Source organism: Zeus faber (assembly GCF_960531495.2).
Source record: "Zeus faber genome assembly, chromosome: 17".
Taxonomy (NCBI): domain Eukaryota; kingdom Metazoa; phylum Chordata; class Actinopteri; order Zeiformes; family Zeidae; genus Zeus; species Zeus faber.
Window position 1 is genome coordinate 24,865,755 of NC_137204.1, and position 25,229 is coordinate 24,890,983.

General features: G+C 49.6%; 1 protein-coding gene across 5 annotated transcripts in view; it reads left to right on the plus strand.

Moving 5' to 3' along the window:
- Window positions 1–24,979, plus strand: part of grin1a (glutamate receptor, ionotropic, N-methyl D-aspartate 1a) — a gene marked incomplete at both ends in the record, with an annotated part of 36,858 nt that extends 11,879 nt beyond the window's left edge. Inside the window, 18 exons of one of the 5 annotated variants that reach the window (XM_080017550.1) lie at window positions 1,156–1,218; window positions 2,415–2,512; window positions 3,559–3,680; window positions 5,580–5,754; window positions 5,905–6,049; window positions 7,435–7,521; window positions 9,513–9,648; window positions 10,885–11,012; window positions 11,985–12,149; window positions 12,358–12,476; window positions 12,924–13,036; window positions 13,274–13,422; window positions 13,553–13,710; window positions 14,279–14,440; window positions 14,776–14,885; window positions 15,248–15,393; window positions 21,028–21,138; window positions 24,911–24,979. In XM_080017550.1, coding sequence (XP_079873676.1) covers window positions 1,156–1,218; window positions 2,415–2,512; window positions 3,559–3,680; window positions 5,580–5,754; window positions 5,905–6,049; window positions 7,435–7,521; window positions 9,513–9,648; window positions 10,885–11,012; window positions 11,985–12,149; window positions 12,358–12,476; window positions 12,924–13,036; window positions 13,274–13,422; window positions 13,553–13,710; window positions 14,279–14,440; window positions 14,776–14,885; window positions 15,248–15,393; window positions 21,028–21,138; window positions 24,911–24,979 — 2,256 coding nt within the window. Of the gene's footprint in view, window positions 1–1,155; window positions 1,219–2,414; window positions 2,513–3,558; window positions 3,681–5,579; window positions 5,755–5,904; window positions 6,050–7,434; window positions 7,522–9,512; window positions 9,649–10,884; window positions 11,013–11,984; window positions 12,150–12,357; window positions 12,477–12,923; window positions 13,037–13,273; window positions 13,423–13,552; window positions 13,711–14,278; window positions 14,441–14,775; window positions 14,886–15,247; window positions 15,394–20,164; window positions 20,192–21,027; window positions 21,139–24,910 lie in introns of all 5 variants that reach the window. The other 4 variants (XM_080017551.1, XM_080017552.1, XM_080017553.1 and 1 more) reach the window with 4 other exon arrangements.
- Window positions 24,980–25,229: the final 250 nt, after the last annotated feature.

The window sequence follows — 25,229 nt, forward strand, 5'->3', positions numbered from 1 at the left end:
TATCACAATCCCGACGCAACCAGATATTAAACCTGCTTGATATCACGATCCTGACGGGGCCGGATATTAAACCTGCTTGATATCTCGATCCCGACGCGACAAGATATCAAACCTGCTTGCTATCTCGTTCCCGACGCGACCAGATATTAAACCTGCTTGATATCACGATCCTGACGGGGCTGGATGTTAAACCTGCTTGATATCACGAACCCGACGCGACCGGATATTAAACCTGCTTGATCTCCGACCCCAACGCGACCGGATATTAAACCTGCTCAATATCGTGATCCCGACACGACCGGATATTAAACCTGCTTGATATCACTATCCCGACGCGACCAGATATAACATGCTTGATATCTCGCCGGCGTCTGCGAGCTGTTGGAGCAGTTCACACGCTCTTCTCTCACAGGAGCACGCTATGGTTTTCCTCGGATCTGGGGCTCTGCTCGGCCATCTCCAAAAAACTGTCGGCAAGAGGAAAATCGGGCCAGAATCACATAGTCTTAACTCAGCATTCGTAGTTTAAGTAATACTATACGTCAACTAGTGTTACATAGTTGAAAAAATGTGAGTAATGTACTGGGGAACTGCTGCCAAGATATACACAGTGAAGACATACACAGTGATAAAAAAAGCCTCGCATTAGAAGAGATCTGATTTGACGTTAAAATAATATATAAATACAAAATGATCTGGGGACCATGGGGCTTTAATGTCAGCACCAGTGAATCAACCCCCCTGCCTCGCTGATGAACGGGTCGTCCTGCATGACGCATTTAAATGTTTCGTATTTTAAGGCTAAAGGGTAAATGTTAGAACATGACTCATTGGTAAATAGAATGAGTCATGTTATTTAGGTGTTCTGCATAGTTCTTTATAAAATATGGTCCGAACATTTTGATATTGTTTATTGATGCACACGAGTTGGAACTGTTTTTTGGGACTGTTTTGTTATTCTAGGTTTGTTTTTGGCGGCCTGATGGTTGAGTCGGCCTGGTCTCTGGTGTTTTGCTTTGCGAGCCCCACGGTTAAAGCTCCCGATTTGAAGCAGAAAAGTGGAGATTTGTTGGAATGCTTTACTGCCCTCCATTTTCAACTGTTTATAATATTTTTCTGTGTCTGCATATTTTCTCTGTGCACATTACTCATCAGAATAAAAAAAGGAACTATGAAAACCTCGACCAACTGTCCTATGACAACAAGCGAGGACCTAAGGTATACTTGCATGGTCAATGCACGCCGCCCCCCAACTTTTCCAAACGTAGCAACTAGAATCCAGCCCAAACCGGTCACCAGCCGACCCACAAACGCCCCCTTCTCTTGGTAGCACGTGTTTTTCCTTTAATTATATTTTTAATTTTTTACTTTGAGACATCTCCCTATGGTTTCGCCGAAGAATGACCCATAATTCACGGTTAGTCCGCAAAATAATACCTATAGAAAAAAAAAAAAAACGATAGCCGTAATAATAATAACAATAATAATCAGAATCAGAATCAGAAATACTTTAATAATCCCAGGGGAAAATTACTTAAATATAACAATAGCAATAATAATAATAACAATAATAATAATAATAATAGTAATAATCAAAAACGTGAACGGTGAACGGCGTACCCCCCTTGCTTTCTTTCACCATTTTCATTTTCTCCTTCGATAAAGGAATGCATGCACCCACAGAACCCACTCAAACACACACACACGCACACACACGCACACACACACACACACACACACACACACACACACACACACACACATGCTCTCACATACACACACACACATTAAAAAAAAAAAGAGTTTGCCAGTCCTTTGTGGAGAAGCGGTAGTTTAGGACCGAGCCCTTGCCACCCCCTCCTCCCACCCCACCCACCCCACCCCATCCCCCGATGCTATTTCCTCCCGACCTGTAGCACCCGATTTGCAGCTTTTTTGTTAATGGGGAGGGGGGCGGGGGGGGGGGGGGGGAGGCAGACGACGACACACACCCCTTCACCCCCCGTTTTTAGTAACGGGTTGCATTGACCTTTCTCTTCTCCCCTCTACCTAACATGCACGTCCTTCTTCGGAGCCTTGCGAACCCTCAGTTTGCATGCGACAAATGCAAAAGTTTTTTTATATTTTTCTCTCTCTCTCTCCCCTCCAAGCTATTTTTATTTTTTTATTTTTTTAGTTCCGTTCCACATCAGTTCAGTTCAGCCGAATCCCCCCCCCCCCCCCCCCCGGATCGCTTTCCTTTTTTTTTTTTCCACTGTCTCCCGTTTCAAAAACAAAGTTCAACCGAGCTCAAAGAAAGCAGGTAAAAAAAAAAAAAAAAAAAAAAGGCAGCATGGAGTGTGGTGGGTGGGGCGGGGGTGGGGTGGGGGGTGGGGTACGTAGCTGGCTTGACCTTCCTTGTGCCCTGACCATAGGCAGAGAAAGTCCTCCAGTTCAGCCAGGAGACCAACTTAACGGCCCTGCTGCTGGAGGCCAAAGAGCTGGAGGCCCGCGTCATTATCCTCTCCGCCAGGTGAGACTCGGTGGCTCAATGGCCCTGTTGACACCTGGCATTATCTGTATCTGAACACGTTATCCGGACCAGAACCAACTCGCGGGTCAACGCAAGGTGTAAGTGCAGGTACGGCAGAACGCATTGCAATGGGAATGCTGTTGGATCTGGAGGTGGCTCGCATTGGCATTAGGTCTCAGCCGGGCTGCAGAAATGCAATCCGTACCGCTCGGCCACATTCGTGATGAAAAAGTTGAAAAACGTCACCAAAACTCCACCTCACCGAGGACGAGGACAGCGAAAGGGTATTTTCCTCCGTGACAGGACGGGTCGCAGTCCCCGCAATTGTGACGGAAGGCGTTTCGACGAAAGAGTGGAAACGTGAAAAGTTTGCGATCCACTCAGCATCGCTGAAGGACGGGGCGATCCGCTCGCGCCGATCATCATCAGTCCTTTGCCGCGTCCACAGAGAGCGAGCATCGCCTCCTGTGATCTGGGTTGCGCCATGTTTGTTGACCAGTCCACAACCTAATTTGCAAACTGAGATCCGATCACAATGTGGGCAGAAGCCAGATAACCAAAGGAATTATTAACACCCAATGCAAAGCCCCGTGATGGGTCATCATTATCCAGATAACGTTTCTAGATACAGATCACATTTTAATGCCAAGTGTAATCAATCACAACCGCCGTAATGTGAATTTGTGTCATATGTGTAATAAGTGTATGTTGACCGTGAAATTTTACTGCCAACATTTAATTTTACTGTTTAAGGCTTATTAGATTTAATTTCTGGTTCACAGTTTATTTCATAAGTTATCCTATTTCACAAGTACTTAAGTATTCTTCCTGTATTTATTTTCTTCTTCCTTCTGTATTTCTATTATATATATATATATATATATATATATATATTTTTTTTTTAATGTTTTTAATTATTATATTTTATTTTGTTTTATTTTGTTTTATTTAATTTTTTCATTGTTTTTTCGATTTCATTGATTTAAGTCATTTTATTTGTATTTCTTTCCCCCCTCGTTAATAATAACGCTAACGGCACGTTCCAGTGAGGAGGACGCTGCAGCCGTGTACAAGGCCGCCCGGTTCCTCAACATGACCGGCTCGGGCTACGTGTGGCTGGTGGGCGAGCGCGAGATGTCGGGTAAAGCCCTGAGCGAGGCGCCAGACGGTACGTTTCGCCCCGACCACGGCCGGGGGATCCGACACGCGAAAATGGCGAATGAAGCCGGTTACCGAGCGGCTTTTACGGGGGCCGACCGGCGACGCACAGAAGATATAGACAGATCGGCTCACAGGATGGATGCATTAACTGCTTGTTGAATGTTAAGCATTTAAACGTTTAAGCATTCCGTGTTTAAGGGTTTAAATGAGTCATGTAGCGGCACTCTGTGCTCCGTGGTGTTTTTTTATTCATGTGCTCTGGATGATTAATTTTAGAATTACGGGCGAAAGATTTAGACAGCAATAATGCCATTTTACCCCCCGCCCCACACACACACTAATTTCTATTTAAATGTGCACACGACGCCGGGCTAACCAAAGCTGACCTCATTGTGCTGTTCTGCCACGTTAATAGCTCGGTTCTCATGAATTATAAAGGGAGTTTTTGCAACCCCCCTCCGTTCAAGTGTAACTGAGATAGAATGGTAAGCTACAACAGAACCTTTTGGGGTTTCTTTTTTACACTCTCTCTCTCGCTCTCTCTCTCTCTCTCTCTCTCTCTCTCTCTCTCTCTCTCTCTCTCTCTCTGTCTCTCTCTCTCTCTCTCTGTCCCCGGACCCCGCACAAGTCTCACAAACGATAATATCACTCTGTGCTCACGAATGTCCAGCGTCTGAGTCCCCAGCACCGAAGCACCGAAGCACCGACAATCCCCCCACACGTCCCCACCTGCCCCGCCCCGTCCCACCTGTTCGTCCCATCCTTGCCCCCCCACCCCGTGCACCGGTCCCAGTCTCTCCCGGGAGCCTGCGGGGCCCACGGACCTTAGCTGCAATCAGAAAACTTAGCTGAAGTTGGATTACTGTTTGTTTTTTTTGTATTCTTTTTTTCCACTTTTTTTATCACTTGCAATCCTTTGTACCTTTGCGCAGCACTTTGTTGCAGCTTCCCACCTCACACACACACACACACACACACACACACACACACGCACACACACACACGCACACACACACATGCACACACACACACACACACACACGCACACGCACACACACACACACACACACACAAGTGTATCGCTTGACGGCGTTGCCCGTTCTGCTCCGTTTTTTGGCGTCAGCCCCCTATAGATCCAACTTCAAGGGACTCTTCTGGAAAAAAGGTCAACAATCAGCAACATCAGGGAAATGATCCATTTACACCTGCTTATGCTGCTTCACCCGAAAAAAAAAAAAAAAGTCACAGTGAGACGCGACGGCGACGCGTCAGAGCGACGATCCGTGACATTATTTTGTTAAGAAATCTCATGTTTGACGCATTATTTATTTATTTATTTATCTATTTATTATTTATTTATTTATTTATTTATTAACTTTTTAAGAAACCGCCAATCCAATGCATTTGCGTCATGCACGTGCTCCTCCATACGCTGTTTTCACAGTTGGGGGCCGGGGTGGGCCACGCCTTTTATTGGCTGGAACGCAGAGATGGGGGCACACGCAAAAAAGGGACAGGCGGCCAGTGAATCTGATAAACCGGTGGAGCTATTCTGAGTCATTTTTTGTTTTTTTTGTAGTTAGGCGAGTTAAACTGAGGTGTAAGCAAAAAAAAATAAAAAATAAAACCGTCGCCCTTTAAAAATGAATTCTGGGCAATCCGGGACAGGAGTGCAATCCAGCCGACACATGCATTCCACTTTAAGAGAGAGGAGTATCCCCCCGGCGGCGCAACGGCAGACATCACAGATGGATCATGTATCTGATGTTTGACCTTTATTCAGGATTTCTACTCCGGAGGCCCTATAAGTTTTTTACTTTGTGCATTGCAAAAAGGATCCCCGAGAAGCCGCCCCCACAGCTACACCCTTCTGACTCGGCTTGTTTGTTTCCCGGCCTGGCCCCAGGTCTCATCGGCCTCCAGCTCATCAACGGCAAGAACGAGTCGGCCCACATCAACGACGCCGTGTCGGTGGTGGCCCAGTCCATCCAGGAGCTCTTCGAGAAGGAGAACATCACGGAGCCGCCGAGGGGCTGCGTGGGCAACACCAACATCTGGAAGACCGGGCCCCTCTTCAAACGGTCAGCGGGCTGCGCTAACATCCCCGGCGGCGAAACCCGCCCCCCCCCCCCCCGCGCACGCAACCCCACAAAAAAATTTAGAGGGCGGCGGCGTCCGGAAAATGCTCCTCACCCCCCTCCTCCCCTGTGCCCCCGCCCCCGTCGCCACAGGGTGCTGATGTCGTCGAAGTTCCCGGAAGGCCTCACGGGGAGGGTGGAGTTCAACGACGACGGCGACAGGAAATACGCCCACTACAGCATCCTCAACTACCAGAAGAGCCGACTCATTCAAGTCGGCGTTTACAACGGGACGCAGGTCAGCGCACGGTCGGGCCGCCCTCAAAGGGATGTGGGCTCGCCGTTTTGTTTTTTTTAAATGTCGGTTCCCATCGTTCAGACACGCCCCCCGCACGAACCCCTCGAGACTGTTCTGTTGAGGAGCGCACGGTAAGCGCTCGTCTGCAGCTTCTCACTGTGCTGCACAACTGTCCAAAAACCCCGTTTGAGTATCCGTCTCAGAGTATTCATCACGATTGCCGCGGTAAATCCAGCGGTTACAGCAGGTTTCCAGTTGGAAGCGATGGAAACTTCCTGTTTCTAGTCTCTTACGGCTGCAGCCATGAGAGCGGATTTGCGAACTGCTGTATACTAACTGGCTATCATGTGAGCTTCCCATTTCCCGAAAAAAGGAGGCCGATAAAGTTTTTCCTTGGCGCTTAATCGTTTGCCCCATCTGGCTACACTGCACAATCGCCGCGGTAAATCCAGTGCGCACCACTGGTTACAGCAGGTTTCCAGTTGGAAGCGATGCAACTTCCTGTTTCTATTCTCTTACGGATGTAGCCATAAGAGCAAATTATTTTTTTTATGCCTTTATCAGTCCCACAACGGGGAACCTTGTGTGCGCTCACGGTCGCGAGTGATGGGAGCCGACATTTTACTCCGGCCCGGGATTCTATAATAGTGAAACTGTCCTTCGGTGTGCAGCAGTCAGAGATAACCCACCGGGACAAAACGTAATTGCTTTGCCAGTCGCCGTGTATCACTGTGATTGAGGAAATGTCAACCTCCAAGGGATTCAAGTATATTCGTAACGGCATGATGCTTCCTGTTTCCATTATAATAACTTCACCGATCATATAAATAAAAGAACAACTACAGACGTGACGTTTAATTATGCGCAACTATTAGGACTAATCAGTGGGATAGAGTGCGAAGTATCTGACTGGTGATCAAAAAAAAAACCAACAGAATTAGCCGGCTTAAGAGCCGTGTCAGTTAAGTGACGATTTCAGAGCTGTACCCCATGAATCAAAGCGATCATCAGGGCTCCAGGAAGCGTGGAGCTGTGATGTGTGGGCACTGCTGTGATGTGTGGGTACAGCTGTGATGTGTGGGTACAGCTGTGACGTGTGGGTACAGCTGTGATGTGTGGGTACAGCTGTGACGTGTGGGTACAGCTGTGATGTGTGGGTACAGCTGTGACGTGTGGGTACAGCTGTGACGTGTGGGTACAGCTGTGATGTGTGGGTACAGCTGTGACGTGTGGGTACAGCTGTGACGTGTGGGTACAGCTGTGATGTGTGGGTACAGCTGTGACGTGTGGGTACAGCTGTGATGTGTGGGTACAGGGCGCGGTCATGTGTCTGTGGCGCCCCCCCCCCCCCCTTCCTCCCCCCATCCCTCTTTCCCCCCCCGTAGGTGGTGATGAACAACCAGAGGAAGATCATCTGGCCCGGCGGGGAAACGGAGAAACCACGCGGCTTCCAGATGTCCACTCGCCTCAAGGTAGGAGACGACACTCCCGAGTGGGGACGCGACTGCGACGCCCGCGTTCTCTTTTTCGGTGTTTTTAAAAAAAAAAATTTTTCAACTCGCTTTCGACCCGGTTGTAAATGTGTGGCGCGGGGGATGAAGCTTCGATTTGTACCGGTCAGATACTGTTTTCACAGTTCTACACGGGATGGTTTCCGTCGGGCTGTCATGTTTGACGTCGACATGTGACCCGTGTGTTTTTTTTTTTAAATGTTATTGTGTGCAGCGCCCGTTCAAAACACGGCAGTTTTTCCGGAACGAGCTTGCGGGCTGCAGGTTTCCGGAGAGCCGCTCATCCAAACGACTTCACACTCTGACGTACGGGCTGCACTCATCAAAGTCCCGGCGGGTCGCGGTCGAACGGCGCCCGGGGAGATACGCTCTTGCCGACGGGAAGAAACCACACCCGAGTCGCGCTTTTGGATAAACTGACTTCGGTGCATATTCAACCTGGCCTCGCGCTTTTTCGTGATCATAGTCCGAAGGCCAATCGCGTCCCTGAGCACTGTTGTCCCACGTCGTGCTACACAGAACGAACTTTAAACTAATAATTTCAATGGGAAGGAGCAGGGACGCAGAGAACCCTCTGGTTATTTATGCAGCTATATAAACAAATGAAACAAGGGCTCAGATTTTTGCCCCCAGACCTCCTCAAAAACTGAAACCAACCTGACGAAAGTACACCACCACGGAGAGGTGGGGGCGGGGGGACCATTACAATTTTAAATGCATGGGATTAAATGTTATGTCTCGCGCTAAATAAAAGCGGGATACTGGTTTTGTTTTTTTATGAATGGTCTATTCAATTATAGGTTGAGCAAGAACAGGGATATAGTGTCACACCCCCAGTATGAATTTCATTCACAGATACAATTTAACCGGAAAAAAATGTCAGCGTTTGCCTGCCAGTGTACCCATCAGCCAGTGCGGTAAACATGGCAACAGCGAGCTCCACTAATCAGAGTCGTCATCGTTGTTGTTACACTTAGGATTATAGGTAGTTTAGTCTTCATGACGTTCTCAATAAAATAGATTTTTCTGAAAACAAAGTTGATGTCATATGGACTTGTGGCTTCTACAGGAGCAAAAACAAATTATTATATACATTGGGTAATATTTACGCAATTATTTAAGGTTTAAGGTTTCAAACCATAATGCTCAACCCTAAAACTACAATTCTGTTCCATCTGGTTGTGCATCTTGATTGACCAACCCTCATGGGTGAAGTTATATTGTTATAAAAAAACTAATAAATAATAACTAAAAAATAATACACCACATTTACCGCATTTGCTGCATTTTTTTTATGTACAGTTGACGTCTGAATAACCAGAGGCTGCAGTCTACGTATCTGCGCCCCCCTCTTTCCCTGTGACCCCCCCGCCCCACCTTCTTAAGTCGAAGAAGGTTTACAAGTATGACACGTGTCGCGTGTTCAAATTGCACCAAATTGGGCACGTCCTGGCTCCCCAGGGATGCACCCGCCGAGTGTGAAGTAGAGGATGAGCGGTTGAAGGACACACAGACAGAGATTCGTTCCTTTACTGTAGCTACACATAGCTGTGTGTGTGTGTGTGTGTGTGTGTGTGTGTGTGTGTGTGTGTGTGTGTGTGGAGCTGCTAGGCCTTTCTTCTTTTCTTTCTTTCTTCCTTCCTTCCTTCATTCCTTCCTTCCCTCCCTCCTTCCTTCCCTCATTCCCTCTGTCTTCCCTCCTTCCTTCCTTTTCCTCCCTTCCCTCCATCCTTCACTCCTTTGCTCCCTCCCTCCTTCCCTCCTTCCTTTGCTCCTTCCTTCCTTCCTTCCTTCCTTCCTTTCTTCCCACCTTCCTTCCCTCCTCCTCTACTTTCTTCGTTCCTTCCCTCCTTCCTTCCTGGCCGCCTGCTCCTGCTGCCGTTCCGCTGGGTCCAGAGTTTCTCCCTCTTCCCACAACATGATTAAACATCTCTCTCCTCCGTCTGTTGTAGATAGTGACCATACACCAGGAGCCGTTTGTGTATGTGAAGCCCACAATGCAGGACGGCACCTGCAAGGAGGAAATGACATTAAACGGAGTGTTAATTAAAAAGGTGATCTGCACTGGGCCCAATGAGACCATCCCAGGTAACACAACAGGGACGTTTATGATATCACTGTGCTTTTACCGCAAAAACACGCCCAAACATCCACTGGAGATGCATACATATATATGCAGTAGGTATCTATATATGTATGCATGCAGCTGAGTGTGCCATCGTACGTGCCATCGTTGGGTCAAGCGGTGTGTGTGTGGGTGTGTGCGTGGTTGTGTGCGTGGGTGTGTGCAAGGGTGGGTGTGTGCGTGGGTACATAGTTGTGTGGGCGGGTGGGTGTGTGTGTGGGTGCGTGGTTGTGTGCGCGGGTGGGTATGTGCGTCGGTGCGTGGTTGTGTGCGTGGGTGTGTGCATGGCTGCGTGGGCGTGTGGGCAGGTGTGGGCCGGTGGGCTGGTGGGTGTGTGGTTGTGTGCGTGGGTGTGTGGTTGTATACGTGGGTGTGTGCGTAGGTGTGTGCGTGGGTGTGTGCGTGGGTGTGTGAGCGGGTGTGTGCGTGGGTGCGTGGTTGTATGCGTGGGTGTGTGTGTGAGTATGTGCGTGGGTGCGTGGTTGTATGTGCGGTGTGTGTGTGAGTATGTGCGTGGGTGCGTGGTTGTATGCGCGTGGGTGTGTAATTGTATGCGTGGGTGTGTGCGTGGGTGTGTGAGCGGGTGTGTGCGTGGTTGTATGTGCGGGTGTGTGCATGGGTGTGTGCGTGGGTGCGTGGTTGTATGCGTGGGTGTGTGCGTGGTTGTATGTGCGGGTTTATGCGTGGGTGCGTGGTTGTATGCGTGGGTGTGCGCGTGGTTGTATTTGCGGGTGTGTGCGTGGGTGTGTGCATGGGTGCGTGGTTGTATGTGTGGGTGTGTGTGTGCGTGTGGGTGTGTGAGCAGGTGTGTGCGTGGTTGTATGCCCGGGTGTGTGTGTGAGTGTGTGCGCGGGTGTGTGCGTGGGTGCATGGTTGTGTGCTTGGATGCGTGGTTGTATGTGTGGGTGTGTGTGTGGTTGTGTGGGTGTGTGTGTGGTTGTGTGCGTGGGTGCGTGAGGCGAGCCGGCTTGAGGGGTTTGTTCCATGTGTGCAAACAGTGCGAGCATCTGGCTGCTGTGTGTCTCTCTGCGTGCGACAGTGCGGCGTCTGCAGCTCCGTGTCGTGTTGTGCTCAGTGTACGTGTGCCGCCTGACTGTGTCGTGTGTCCGCTTTTTTTTGGGGGGGGGGGGTTCACACTGAATTTACCGTCGACCCCGTAGAGCGATTGTAATTTGAGATCTTTGCTGGTTCGGTTACAGGACGCCCAATCGTGCCTCAATGCTGCTATGGATTCTGTATCGATCTGCTCATCAAGTTGGCTATGACCATGAACTTTACCTATGAGGTGCACCTGGTGGCAGATGGGAAGTTTGGAACGCAAGAGCGGGTCAGTTTGACACCCAAAATGGAATGAGAAGGACTAAATCTACCATGTGCATGCATATTTATTACAAGGACTAAATTATCATGAGAGAAAGCTTCCCTATCTTAAGATAACACAGAACCTAATTTACGAATGACTTTCTGAAAACCGACATTGATGCATGAAGCTCCGATTTCACATTCATTCATTTGGTTGTCACATGATTAATCAATATGCTAATTACAATTTAAGCATTTTATTTAAATCCCATCACTGAATGCTTTTACCAATTTTGTTTTCAAGCTCACTAACTAACTAACTAACTCACTAACTATCCAAAACTTGCCCAATTAGCTGTCGTAGGGCAGTGGTCCGCGGGCGCCTTAAGTCTCACTTCCGTGGCAATTCCTGGCGGAGAAGTTGAGAAGTTGATTGGTAGACATGGATCTGGATGTCCGCTTTCAAATATTTGGACCTGCAAATGGATAGGTTCAGAAAGGGGAGAAGCCGAGTGTGAGAGGGCAGCCTCACCCAGGAGCCACTCTGCCGGAGAACACGTCTGAGCGGACGAAGATTGTCTGATTTTTACCAGCATGGACTGAATGGATGCTCCTCTTCCAACCGCTTAACCGGGAGAGACCATTCAGCCCATTTGGGCTTGTTTTGTGTGGCAAAAAAGATAAAAGTACAGTCGTCCTCACTCGCACTGCACAATTCAGATTCATGGTTCCCGCTGGAAGCGCAAACTCGCTCCTGAGCGCAAGACACGTTTCATAGATGTGGATTAAGCCTCACACCCATAAGTCCTTTTGTCAGCACACAGTACAAAGGACATTTTGTTCTCCGGAGACAGTGTTATTGTCTTGGTGAAGGCCTACGCCAACTCTATGAAGCGTGAGCATTAGAAGCAATAATATAATATAAGCACAATATAAATAAGAGCGGGGCGGTTGCTTATTTCTTGCCATATCAAACCGGTTCCCCTCCTGACCCCAGGTCAACAACAGCAACAAGAAAGAGTGGAATGGAATGATGGGAGAACTCCTCGGAGGTCTGGCTGACATGATCGTCGCCCCGCTGACTATAAACAACGAACGAGCCCAGTACATTGAGTTCTCCAAACCATTCAAGTACCAAGGTCTCACCATCCTCGTCAAAAAGGTATGTGTCCACCACCGGGCGGTGACCAACCGGTGGCGATCGGTGTTCTCCAGCCGTGTAGGCTAGATATGTCTTAGGTGTTGATCTCTGCGGAGATACGGCTAATTCTGAAACTTTACCCCCCTTGTTGTGTTTTCCCCCGCGTGTCGTGAGGCAATGACTGTTCGACGGCACTCGGCGAATAATCGACGGCGGTGTGTGTTTGCAGGAAATTCCGCGCAGTACATTGGACTCGTTCATGCAGCCATTCCAGAGCACACTGTGGCTGCTGGTGGGTCTATCGGTGCATGTGGTGGCGGTGATGCTTTACCTACTAGACCGGTTCAGGTACAAGGGGAAACATGCGTGTGTGTCTGTGTTTAAGGCCGAGTGAATGTGGACGTGTGAACACTGTCTGTGTGTGTGTGTGTGTGTGTGTGTGTGTGTGTGTGTGTGCGTCTGTGTGTGTGTTAGTTTGTAGATGCTTGTTAGTCTGTACGTGCGTAGTTTGTAGTTCCTGCTCCTGAACGCTGCAGATCTTCCCTCAGTCTGGACGAGAAGGCAAACCGAGGAGAAGATTGGTTCAAACCATCCCACCGCTCTGTCCCCGTGCCACCACCTTTGTCTCTGTTTTTTCTTTCCGTGGGGCTTGCCCCCCGACCCCCCCCACCCCCCTTGCTTTGCCTGCTCATGTCGACTCCCTTCCCTGCCTGGGGTTGCCAGGGTTTTCCCCGCCTTCATTCTCCGGGACGTCTCACTTTGTCTCCTGCAACCCTCCCGATTTCTTCCCTCTAGCCCATTTGGAAGGTTTAAAGTAAACAGTGAAGAAGAAGAAGAAGATGCCCTCACCTTATCGTCCGCAATGTGGTTCTCCTGGGGAGTGCTGCTGAACTCTGGGATAGGAGAAGGTACAGCCGGCGCACTCATGAATACTCAATGGCTATGGATGAGTGTTAATGCCAGTGAAACGAAATAGCAATAAAAATGTCACTCATTGTCACTTCAGTGTTCAGCCTCAGGGAACATCCCGGCACCGCATATGACCCAAGAAGTTCCATCCGTACAGACATATTTAGGGTTGTGAGTTTATAATGACTGTGTAGCCGAGTAGTGGAGTAAGTGCTTCTTGTGTGCCGTCCATTAAGGTGCTCCGAGAAGCTTCTCAGCGAGAATCCTTGGAATGGTGTGGGCCGGCTTTGCTATGATCATCGTAGCATCCTACACTGCCAACCTGGCTGCCTTCCTGGTGTTGGACCGGCCTGAGGAACGCATCACCGGCATCAATGACCCGAGAGTATGTCTAGTTTTCACTCCATTAACTAACCTCACAGTACTACTGATCGGTACGGTTGTGCATTTTTTTTGGTACTGGAACAACACTTGAAAAGAGAACACCTTTTCCTTTACCCCCTCCCCCCCTGCAGCTGAGGAACCCATCAGACAAGTTCATCTACGCCACAGTGAAGCAGAGCTCTGTGGACATCTACTTCCGGCGGCAGGTGGAGCTTAGCACCATGTACCGCCACATGGAGAAGCACAACTATGAGAGTGCCGCCGAGGCCATCCAGGCCGTGCGTGACAAGTGAGTCTCGGCCAGGCGGGGCCGGCCCTGAGGTGTCGGTCGGCACGTAGGCAGGGGCGTAGCGCAGGGCTAGCCCAGTCAGCACCAGTTGGGCGGGGGGGATCATGGACCTCTGGACCAACCAGAATCTGCGGGACTTACCGCGGCCTTCTGTGTGATCCAGGCCCATTGCCCCAGCTGAGGTAGGGGCCCAGGGACAGGTGTAAGTCCGCAGGAGTCAACGACGCCGGCGCCGGCGCCGGCGCCGGCCCCGGCGTGAGGTGGAGCTAACGTTGAGCTGAGGAGCTCCCTTTTTCAGGTTTTACCCAGACGAACGTCTTTGAGATGGGGGGAATCCAATGGGGGACGCGCCCTCACCCGCGTGGCATTGGAATTCATTTGGGGCCTAAGCTGCGGTAGAGATTCCTGGTAAAACCCCGTCTGACACACACGTTCATGTGTGGAGAATGGGGCGGGGGGGGGGGGTGGATGGGAGGCGTAAATGTGTATGTAAATCATTGTACTGTTACACCGTAACCCCCCCTCCTTCCACTCCTCCTCCTCCTACTCCCCTTCCCCTCCCCCACAGCAAGCTGCATGCTTTCATCTGGGACTCTGCGGTGCTGGAGTTTGAAGCCTCGCAGAAGTGCGACCTGGTGACCACGGGAGAGCTGTTTTTCCGCTCGGGCTTTGGCATAGGCATGCGCAAGGACAGCCCCTGGAAACAGAATGTGTCCCTGGCCATCCTCAGGTCTGTCCCAGCCAAAGCAGCATTACACGAATGAGTTTTTGTTTACTTTACCCTTTATCATTTGACGGTCGAGTTTTTGACCCTTTACAGCCACCCGAAACATTGCTTTATGTTGGCATCACTTCTTTTTGTATCTCCCCTCTCCTGCCCCGTGTCCCCGTTTGTTCAGTCTGTGTCGGTCTCTCTGTCTGTCAGTCAGTATACATATCCAACTGTCTGTACCTGAGTTTCACATGAGTTGAGCGGTCAGGGAGTTAGCGTCACAGGCGCTTCGGCTTTTGGGCGGCGCATTAACTTTGTAACCTCTCTTCCCATTACCCCCTGACCCCCTGCAGTTCTCATGAGAACGGCTTCATGGAGGACCTAGATAAAACCTGGGTGAGATACCAGGAGTGTGACTCAAGGAGCAATGCCCCAGCCACACTCACCTTTGAAAACATGGCAGGTATGGTCCCTATGGTGTAGCGAAAACCGTTAAAAGTGATTGGACAAAAACTGCAGTGGTAAGGTACTGTAGTCCTTTTTTGTCCAATACCTTTATGATTCTTTGTATTCGTGTTGGCGTGGCTGCTCAGTGAAAAGTGTGCCGTACAGTACCATGTGCTGTGGATTGTGAGGTCGTGTCCCACGATTAATATAGATATTGTGCGGTTTACAGCTGGCGTCTTGAGTGGGAGCTGGTTGGAAAAAGGCGGGGCGACCGCTGACCATGACAGGCAGACCATGTGGTCATGCTCAGCGGGAGCGGCTTAAGCGTAGGCTGGCAGCTCATTTTCTATCCCTGCTCCGTCTGTCATTTTCCCGCAGGTGTCTTCATGCTGGTGGCTGGAGGCATAGCGGCAGGGATCTTCCTCATTTTCATTGAGATCGCCTACAAACGCCATAAAGACGCCCGCAGGAAGCAGATGCAGCTGGCCTTTGCGGCCGTCAACGTTTGGAGGAAGAACCTGCAGGTATGGACGGTCCCTTCTACCTACTCACAGCTAGGGTGGAAGGGCAGAGATTCGGGGGTGAGAGGCCCGGCAACGTCCCCTCTCTTTGGTGGGGTATGAATGCCTCCTCTCTGTCTCTCTGCCCCCTCCAAGTGCTACGTTTAACAAACCCGGCGGGCCTACTGGATCACACTGGTGGGAAGCTGTGGTCTCTGGTGCCTTCATGTGAAGGCATGCACGACAGCCGCCCGTCGGTCGTAACAGTTCCTTGAGGCCAACTGCACCTATTTCTCTTGTGTGTGCCTGCAGGAGAATAAGGAGGCGTCTGGAAGCCAAGCGGTGGCTGGGACCCCCTCATTAGTATGTAACTGTAGTAACAGAGCCATCTTCACCCCCACGCCACCCCCTTGCTGTTCGAGTATAGCATAGATAATTAGCCTCGAGGCCCTAACATGTTCGACATCAGAACTAAAACAACTCCGCATTCAACATTCATGGCATGAACCGGTAGTTCTATGCTCTAATGCTCATCCGCTTTAATGCTTCATAAGGTCAAATTATGTGCACACAGGAAATAAAGATAGAGGTGCGCATTGCCATGAACATGATACTAACAATAACAATGCTTTTTTGAATATACATTTCCCAAACAAGAGCAATGTTTTTTCATCGATTCCCTTCCTTGTGGAAGCCACAGTGACAGTAGCCAGGCGCTGGCATTACAACTAGAGCATAATGATTAAAATCAATGCCCTGGCAGGCCTGACACTGCAGTGACCCTTGCATTAATCGGACTATTGTGAAATACGACGCTATAATGAACAGTATCTCTTCGCCTATCATCACTTATCTTTCCCAGCCATGCTCACAAGGCAAACACTAAACCACGGAACCAAGCGCAGCTTGCATGCCGGGGGCTTTTTGCAGCAATCTGGGTGCTTCAGCAGTGGGCGATTCAGACTGCAGTTACGCATTTATGAGTACAGTCACTGAAGAACATGATTTGCCCCTTTAAATCCAATGCCTTCTATTGTCATTTGGAGCATTGGAGCAACCCTCTCCGCAATCCCCAGCATCCGCCCACTAACGGGGATCTGCCTAATCGAATGAAGGAATGAACGGCTGTGCTTTTTGGTTCACCCTCCCCCTGTCCACCCACTGTATGACCAGCTGTGTGGGCTCAGGAGGAGAGGGGTTCACGGGATCCACGCGCGAAGGCCATAGACACGGTGGGGTCTGTGATATGGCCCGAGCAGCCTGTTGGCCTCATGCCGACCCTTTGTAAGTCTTGACAAAGGCTCAGTGGTTAGCTATGCTGAACTGAGCCAGCAGGGCCAGTGCAAGGTACAGTATAAGATCACAGTCTCGGGTGCCTGTCAGCAAATCAATGTCCTTCTTGGAGAGTCTGCCATCGACCTGACTACTTTATGTTGTGTTTGCCCTTATATTGATGTAACTTCACTCGGCACATACAGCAGGCAAATGCTTGCAGGGTTGAGCCTGACTGAGCGAGAGGAGTGGCCCACGAAACTGTTCATAGATCTTGTTTGCCCTTTTTATTAATGAACTGGCCCTACTAGCCCAGCCCTACTAACTACTCTTATATCCGTAGGAGTAGTTAGTAGAAAAAAACGTGTTTCTGTCACCTCCGTCGAGCTACCGAAAGGTCACGTGAAAAACATTGCAGACTACTGATTGGTCACAGAGAATCGTCGCTGCATCATTGCATCACTCTGTCATCATCGCGCGACACGGGACACCTGCACAGACCCACCATTTGTAAATATTCAAGCTACTACAGCGGGCGGCGCAATTTTCTTTCTTCACTGGACTTTTTTATTAAATGGCAACCTGTAAAACCACACACACACACACACACACACACACACAAACCCCCCCCAAAAAGAATCAGGAACACCATCCATAAGAGAGTAGGTGAGCATATTATTTATTTTACAGTTTACAGTTTACGTTGTGTAGTAATAAACCATAACTAATGTATTATGCTTTATTTCAGTTTTTTGGCTTGTTTAAATTGGTGCAATCGCTGCGGCACGTTTAAAGCGGTCAAAATAGACGTTTGTCAAAGCAGTTACATACATGTGTATAAGTTCTTAGATATTAAGCCAAATTCCAAATTAACGGTAGTCCACAATAAACGTTATATTTTACCGTCAAAGCCAGATTTGTTTCCATTTTAACATGATGGTATATTCCATTCCAGATGAATTAATCTGGGATTAATTAATTAATTAATTTGGTTACACGTCCTCTTAAATCGTAGTTAGTTCTCATACGAACCTTAATAAATTCTTCAGTATTGTGAATAGGGCTTGTACATCCTTTCGTCACACACGTCACACCGACTTACCCGGACCCCATGCGTCGCTGCCTGCAGCTAGATTTATAAATTGTTTTAGATTCAGAGTTACCTTTCACGCAATCATTTCTCACCGGTTCAGAGGATGGATTGGCTTTTGCGTTGGCACCTTGAATATTGACTGTGCAGATTGCAACTGCTGTAATGCAATCTCCTTGAGGGAGTCACAGCGATTAAAAACAGTCCAAACGATCAAATGTGCTGTCCTGGTTAAAGCTCATACATTCTTCAGTACATGAATCCAATTATTTACAGAGATTTTCCAGTCAGACATTGAGGCAACGGCAATGCGACTGCACCGCTTTGGCAAATTATACCACATTGGCAAATTTGAGATCAAAGTTGACGTGGCCTACTCCTCCGGAAGGCATTCCAACCTGGATTCCCATCATCTGCATATTTCTGACTGCTTGTACGTGTGTTCGTATGTGTCTATAAGGTGTCGGGGTTGTGTATTATGCGGTTGATCCTGTGCGGTAACTGGCACTTGCACGTCCTCACGCGGTACCTCCAAAGCGGCTGTGCCTCTGAATAACCCTAACCCTTTCATGAAGCGGTAGTCCTCATACTGACCCCGGTCACCACCTAGTGCCTGGGGGCCCTCACACCAGGGGCGGTGCCAGCTATGCCACAACCTCGTCCGCTTTAAGAATGCTTTGCAGAAGACTGAAGGTGCATGCTTTGTCGCCATGGTGCCGGTAAGGCACATTTCCCCTCAGCCTCACAACGGCTCCCGGGATGTCGTGGAGGATTTCATTATCATTTTTTACGGCTGTTTTATGGCAATTTGATTCCCAGTGTGTACCGTCAATACACCCACGACTGGCGGAAGACAATTTTTCTTCCTGAAATTCTTTCCCCACTACATCACTGATAGGCCGCGCCGGCTTTGGGCTTCTTCCTGCTCAGACAGGGGTTATTCAGGGGTGCGCCACCTGGACTCCGCCCCAAGTGGGATGAAAGGCGACGACGCTGCAGAAGAACCACCGGAGCGCCGGCGGCGGTGTGTGACGGCCGTGCACCGCCGGCGGCTCGCTCCTATCTGCGTGCCGTGCCGCGCCCCGGGAGACGCAGCGCCTCATCGGGGCACCCTGGCCATATTTCACGAACGAATTAAAAGCAAAGAACGGAGAGCCGTGAATGAAGACGCCGACAGTGGGCACTGATTTTCATTTCTTTCTTTCGTTACCCCCTTTTTTTCCCACCGAAACCCGACGCGCGTGGCGAGGCCGCCGCGCGAGCCGAGTGAACATTTACTAACGTGTCGTCTGTCGTCTTCCAACAGGAGAACTGACGCTCTGTAAATATTTAGGGCCGCACCCCCCAAAAATATATATAAAAATGGAGTGATGTCACGCCCATCACTCCTCGCTCGGCCTTCATCTCTCCTCCATGACAGCCAGTGGTTGTTCTCCTGCTGATGCAGCATCATCAAGAGGTTCAGACAAAAAAAAAAGGGGGGGGGGTGGTGGTGGTGGGTGGTGGGGGGACGGGAGGGGGGTCTGTTGCCGGGGCGATGGGTGCTTCAGACGCAGCCCAAAAGAGCCTAGTCACGTGACCTGATGAAAGAGAACCGCACTGCGAGGCCAGTGCTGTCCGGGATTGATTTGTCAAGATTTCTGTTTGGTGTTTATTTATTCTATGTTTTGTTATGGTTTTTTTTGTTCTCTCTCTCTCTATATACAGTATATATATATATATATATAAATATATATATTTATTATTTATTTTTTGAATTCCCTTTCCCTTCCTTCCTTCCTTCCTTCCTTCCATCCATACCCTTTTTGGCATGTTGAAATTCACACCACACTGCCCAGCTCCCTCCCTGCAGCAAACCCTCCCACCGGTCATCTTGTTTCTTTCATCAACGCGAGCATCTCGTTTACAACGCTCTTATAATTATACACACGCACGCGCGCACACACACACACACACACACACACACACACACACACACACACACACACACACACACACACACACACTCCCATACACGCATGCACACGCACACGCACACATACCCTCCCTCTCCATCTCATTCCCTCGTGTGTGGGGTGAATTTCCATTATACCGCCTTCCAGGTATAATGACTTGAATGGGCTTTAATTGACAACTTAATTATTAGGTGTTGCTCTTTAACCTTTGTGTGCATTTTAAGCGACTTTCCCGCCTCTGAAAGCTTTTCCGCAATTTATTTTTATACCTGCCTGGCTTTGGATGTCGATGTTTGCTTTGCCAGTTTTATATCTATCTATCTATCTATCTATCTATCTATCTATCTATCTATCTATCTATCTATCTCTATGCCTTTTTTTTGTTCCCTTGGCTTTTGCTTTAAGGATCTTAAAGTATAACGATTTTAAAAGCAAGTGGATGGATATTTATTTATTTTTCTTTTCTCCCCCTATGCAGCCCTCTTCCTCTCTAGAGACTCAGGATGTAAGAATACCTTAATATGAGTTTTTTTGCACACAAATATCCAGCTTCTGTGCTCTGCTGTAGAAACGGGGACTGAGAGTAGCCGCGGGGGCACGCTCATGGAAAGGGGACGGGGTAGCTCAGCTATTTGGGCGGAGGTGGATCGGGATATAACGACCTAAGCGTTGAGCCGGTGGATTGCAGTGATCCAACGTGTGTCGAGTCAGTTTCTGCCGCAACGACTGCTTTTTAGCCTTTTTTCTCTCATAGCAGCGCTGCCGTGGGGCGGTGCGGGGCGGGGCGGGGTGGGGCAGGGCCGGTGCAGTCGGCAGTTTAGCAGGGGGAGGGGGGGCCAGGATACCGTGGATGGTTAATGTGGAACAGCAGAGGAACCACTCACTGACATTCTGACTGGCCATCACTCAAACCATTCCAATGCATCTCTAAAGGCCCGGAAGTGTTTGGATGTCTCAATGCATCGCTAAGGGGCGGGGCGGGGGCGGGGGGAGGGGCGGGGAGGGTGCTGGGGAAGGGATCCTCCATCCTGCACAGGCCAGTCCCGCTGTGGTAACACGGCGCACCGCGTAGCCGCCGCGTCGGTTTTCGAGCCGACCGCATTTCCACATCTAACAGGCTTTATCCCTTTTCCTCCTTGTACGGAGCCTCCCTCTGATTAAACATTAACAGGGGACGACAGAAGATATATTGATGGGGGGGGAGGGAATGAGGGAGGTTGACAGGGTTTCGGTGGATTATGGGGGGCGGGGTGGGGCGAGGGGATGAAAGATGAACGTGAAACCGAGGTTTCACCCGGAGCCCGAGGACACGATTAATGCTTGTACATATATTCATTTTAGGATAGGAAAAGTGGTAGAGCAGAGCCCGACCCCAAAAAGAAAGCCTCTTTTAGGTCCATCAGTACCACCCTGGCCTCCAGCATCAAGAGACGTAGGTCCTCCAAAGACACGGTAAGGAGACGGAGAAGGGACACCTTGCCTTTTGTCTTTTACTCCTCCGCCCTTTCCTCCTCCTCCTCCTCCTCCTCCTCTGTCTCTCCCTCTTCCACTCCCTCCTCTCTTCTTCCTCTGTCCTCTCTCGCCCCCCGCCCATCTTCGACTGCCATCAAAAACGCTCACCCATCACCCACGCGGCCGCGACTGGCTCCAGCCACGCCGTCTTGTCAGTCCACCATCGATCAGCCATCCATCCAGCATCTGTAGGGGGCCACCCCCTGCAGGCGGGAGGGCGTCAGTGCAGGATCCCAGTTCAGGCCAGGCCAGCCCCAGGGGGCAGATTTTGTGCAGTGGAGCCTTTCGGGCGGAGCAGAGCCAGGGCCAAGCGTTTCCTTTTGTTTCGTTTTTTTTGTTTTGGGGAGGTGGGTTGATGGGATTAGGGATGGGGGGGGGGGGGGGTCAGCTGGAGGAGGGGGGCCACACAGTGAAGCAGTCTGCCAGTGGTGTTTGTTTTTTGGGCTGCTATTCCTCCCATCCACCCGCCGCCCTCTCTGGTTCTGACGTGGATTCTGCCAACTGTGTCTTTGAAGTGTTGCTGGTGCTGGGTGTACTTGTGCGTGTGTGTGCGTGTGTGTGCGTGTGTGTGTGTGTGTGTGTGTGTGTGTGTGTGTTTTTGTGTATTTCGTATATTTGTGATTTACGTCCCGTTCTTTTTAATTGCTTGATCCTTTTATATCCATCTTTTCTCTCCACTTAGACTCCCGCGCCCCTCTGTTTTGGTTTCAGCTGTTCTTATTTTATTTCGTTTTATGTAGTTATTTTCAGGACGCATGCGCCAAACCTTTTGTCATTTTTCCAACTGCGTGGTGGTGACGGCGAGATCCTCTGACAAACTACTGACCACTTTTTTTTTTCTTTTTTTTTTTTTTAATTACTGACGCGTCTATTTCAGGAAAACACTCATGGATTTCTATCAACAGATTTACTTTTTTTTTGCTTTTGTCACATTTGAGTTTTCATAATCCTCGTCTTCCACTACAAAAGGATTTTCTTTTTTTCAATGTCCGCGTGGTGTGAACTTTGCGTGTCTTATTTGAGGATCCGTTTCCAGGTGGCGGGGCGGACCGTTCTGCTGCCCTTTCCCTTCTGAGGAGCCCACCGTCTCGAGTCCCAAACTCCCCAGCGCAGTCGTTTTAGGGGGGGAAAAAAAAAAAAAAGGCCCCCGCCTTTTCGGATTTCCATCCCAGCGTTCACACCTGTCACTCGATTCCTTCTCCGGCCGGCTCCGTGCGACCGGGCGGGCCGGGAGCGCCCTGACAAGCCGGTGATCCGAGACCTCTGGTGCCCGGCTGCTTTGGCCGGACATGCTGTAGCTGGCCCGTGAGCAGACGGACCGGCGTGGTTCTCTCTAGGAACCGACGCCGCTCACTGACACTTCCTGTTTTCAAACGTGTGGGCCCTGGTGGGCTCCTGTATGATTAAATATTTATTATTTATTATTGTCCTGTGTTAATCTGGATCTTTCGGCGTTGAACCCCATCACCTTCGCCCCCCCACGTCGCTCAAAGTTTTTTTGGGGGGGTGGGGGCAGAAGATTGGGGTCGCCGTGGGGGTTCGGAGGCTGAAGTCAAACAAGGAAAAGAAAAGAAAATGAGGATTTTAGCAGCGGAAAGGAGACGCTCCGATCCAAAGAGACGCACCATCCCCCCCCCCCCCCCCCCCAGTCTTTGACCATTATTTTTGATTTTATATAAATGTTCTTCTTTTATATTAATGGATATAAATGGACTTTGAGTCTCAGTGTCCCTCACCCACATGCCACACCGCTCCTCTCTCCCTCCGCAAGCATGTCGAGTACTCCGCCTGTGATAGCCACGTAGCGACATAGCCGTAGAAGTTATTTTTTGGGGGAGTAGGGGGGTTTGTTTTTTTTCTTTGGTTTCTTTTCCTTTCTTTACTCCCGGCAGCCGTTTGCCGCCCCGTCCGACTTAACTAGCGCGTCGTTGCGGCGCAGCGCCAAAACGCCCAAGCCTCCGGCGCCTCACGCCACCCGGAGGGACGGCGGGCGGAGGCGGCGCTAGTGAAGTGTCTCTCTCTAGCTGGTCGGCCCCCCGGCCAGGGCCGCGAGCGGCCCGTGCAACGCTCAGGTTCAAGGGGGTGATGAGCCCCCGCCCCCGACTGTTTGTTCAGACTGATTAACGTACATTGAGCCTGGATGTTGCACCCTCAGCGAGCATGTTAGCTGCTGTTAGTCACTCCGGCTTATTAAGCTCATGTGCTTGACTGCATTGGACCTATCAGCTTAAAACGAGAGACACTTGAAGCTTTCCGCCTCTTTGGATCTTGCCCAATTGTATATACAGTATATATATACAGTGTATATAAGTATATACACAGCATAATGTATATATATGTATGTATACACTCAGAAATACTTTCGATATTTCAGATTGGTCCACCAACACTCGATTAAACCATCTATTTCTCCCTGGGAACGGCTTTACAACACTCCAGTTACCGACGCTCCGTGACATTTTTGGATGTGTTTCACTCTAATTCCACACTAATGGGATATTGTAAAGCAGGTTTTTCCCCCTGACAAAATCCAAAAAAAAACAAAACAAAAAAAAATTCACGCACCGTCAGCCCTTTCGATTCTGAAGCGATGCGTTGGACGGCGCCGAGGGTGGTGACCCCCCTCTCAAAAAGAACGCCGTCGAGCGCGGTTCGACGCAACGCTCGACGTCGTGTTTAGACTCGAAAGGGCGACGAGGAGCCGCGGTCGGCCGGTGGCCATATTCACAACGAGCGAGGAGCGACCGGCCAATGAAAAAGGAGCGCGACCGAGGCGTTGTGGAAATATGGCTCACCGCCGTCACGCCCGAGCACGCGGTCCAAGGACTTTGGCTCGTGCGATCAGTAACATCACAGTTGCCATAGCACCTTGCATGGAGAAAGGATTGAGGTTTTTTTTTTAATTATTTATTGATTATTATGTTTTTTTTCCCTTATATATTCCCACTCAGCTCTTGTCGGTGTGTTAAGAAGCGCTCTGCTTGACGCTGCGGATCGGACTGGGAGTAAGGGTCCGGGAGCAGCGTCTTTGAACCAGAACCTCCGTCGTCGTCATCCGTCTCGCTCCTCTTTCGCCGAGATTCTAAAATTAGAGGCGTGGGCGTACGGATGACTTTGGGCGAATGAGCTGTCCATTTTCCAAAACCCCGGCCCTTTGATGCCGCGGGACGGAGCCAAAAATGTATTTACGCAACGACAACAATGATGACGATGATGATGCTGATTATCACGATGAAGATGATGATGATGATGATGATGATGATGGTGGTCCAGTTCAAACCTGCACTCGGGACCTTACTTCTTACTCCGCTGTAGAAGAAAAAAAACAAGAACTAGCCCCCCTCAGGCACAAAAATAAATAAATACATAAATAAATAAATAAATAAATAAATAAATACAAACAAAAATAAAACCCAAGCTGCTGATTTCCAAGATCCAGATTGCGGATCCTAAAATATAACCGACAGTTACAAAACAAAGCAACGAAACCTCCAAAATAAAAGTCCCAACGTGCCCAGCGTGCCTGAGGTGGGCCAGCGCACCTGTCTCCACAGACAGGGGAAAAAAAGAAGCTGAAAGAGGCTTTTTTCTTTTGGAATGGGCAAGAATTTGCGTTGGATACATTTTTTTACATTTCTTCCTTTTCCGGAACTGATACTGGTTTATTCTGTGTCGTCCCTCCTCCGCCCCTGTCTCTCCTCCACCTCTGCAGCAGTACCCGCCCACCGACATCACCGGCCAACTCAACCTGTCTGACCCGTCTGTCAGCACAGTGGTGTAGAGGAGGGAGCCATGGCCATGTGCTCCCAACAAGGAGAGAGGGAGAGGGAGAGAGAGCGAGAGAGAGAAAGAGAGAGAGAGAGAGAGAGAGAGAGAGAGAATGAGAGAGAGCGAGAGAAGAGGAGGAAGAAGAAGAAGAAGAAGAAGAAGGAAATCCCTTCGCAATGGAGGACTCTGACGGAGGAGTGGCGACGGAGAGACGCTGACCTTGCACCTTTTTTTCGAGTCAGAACTAGTCTGGCACTAGACGT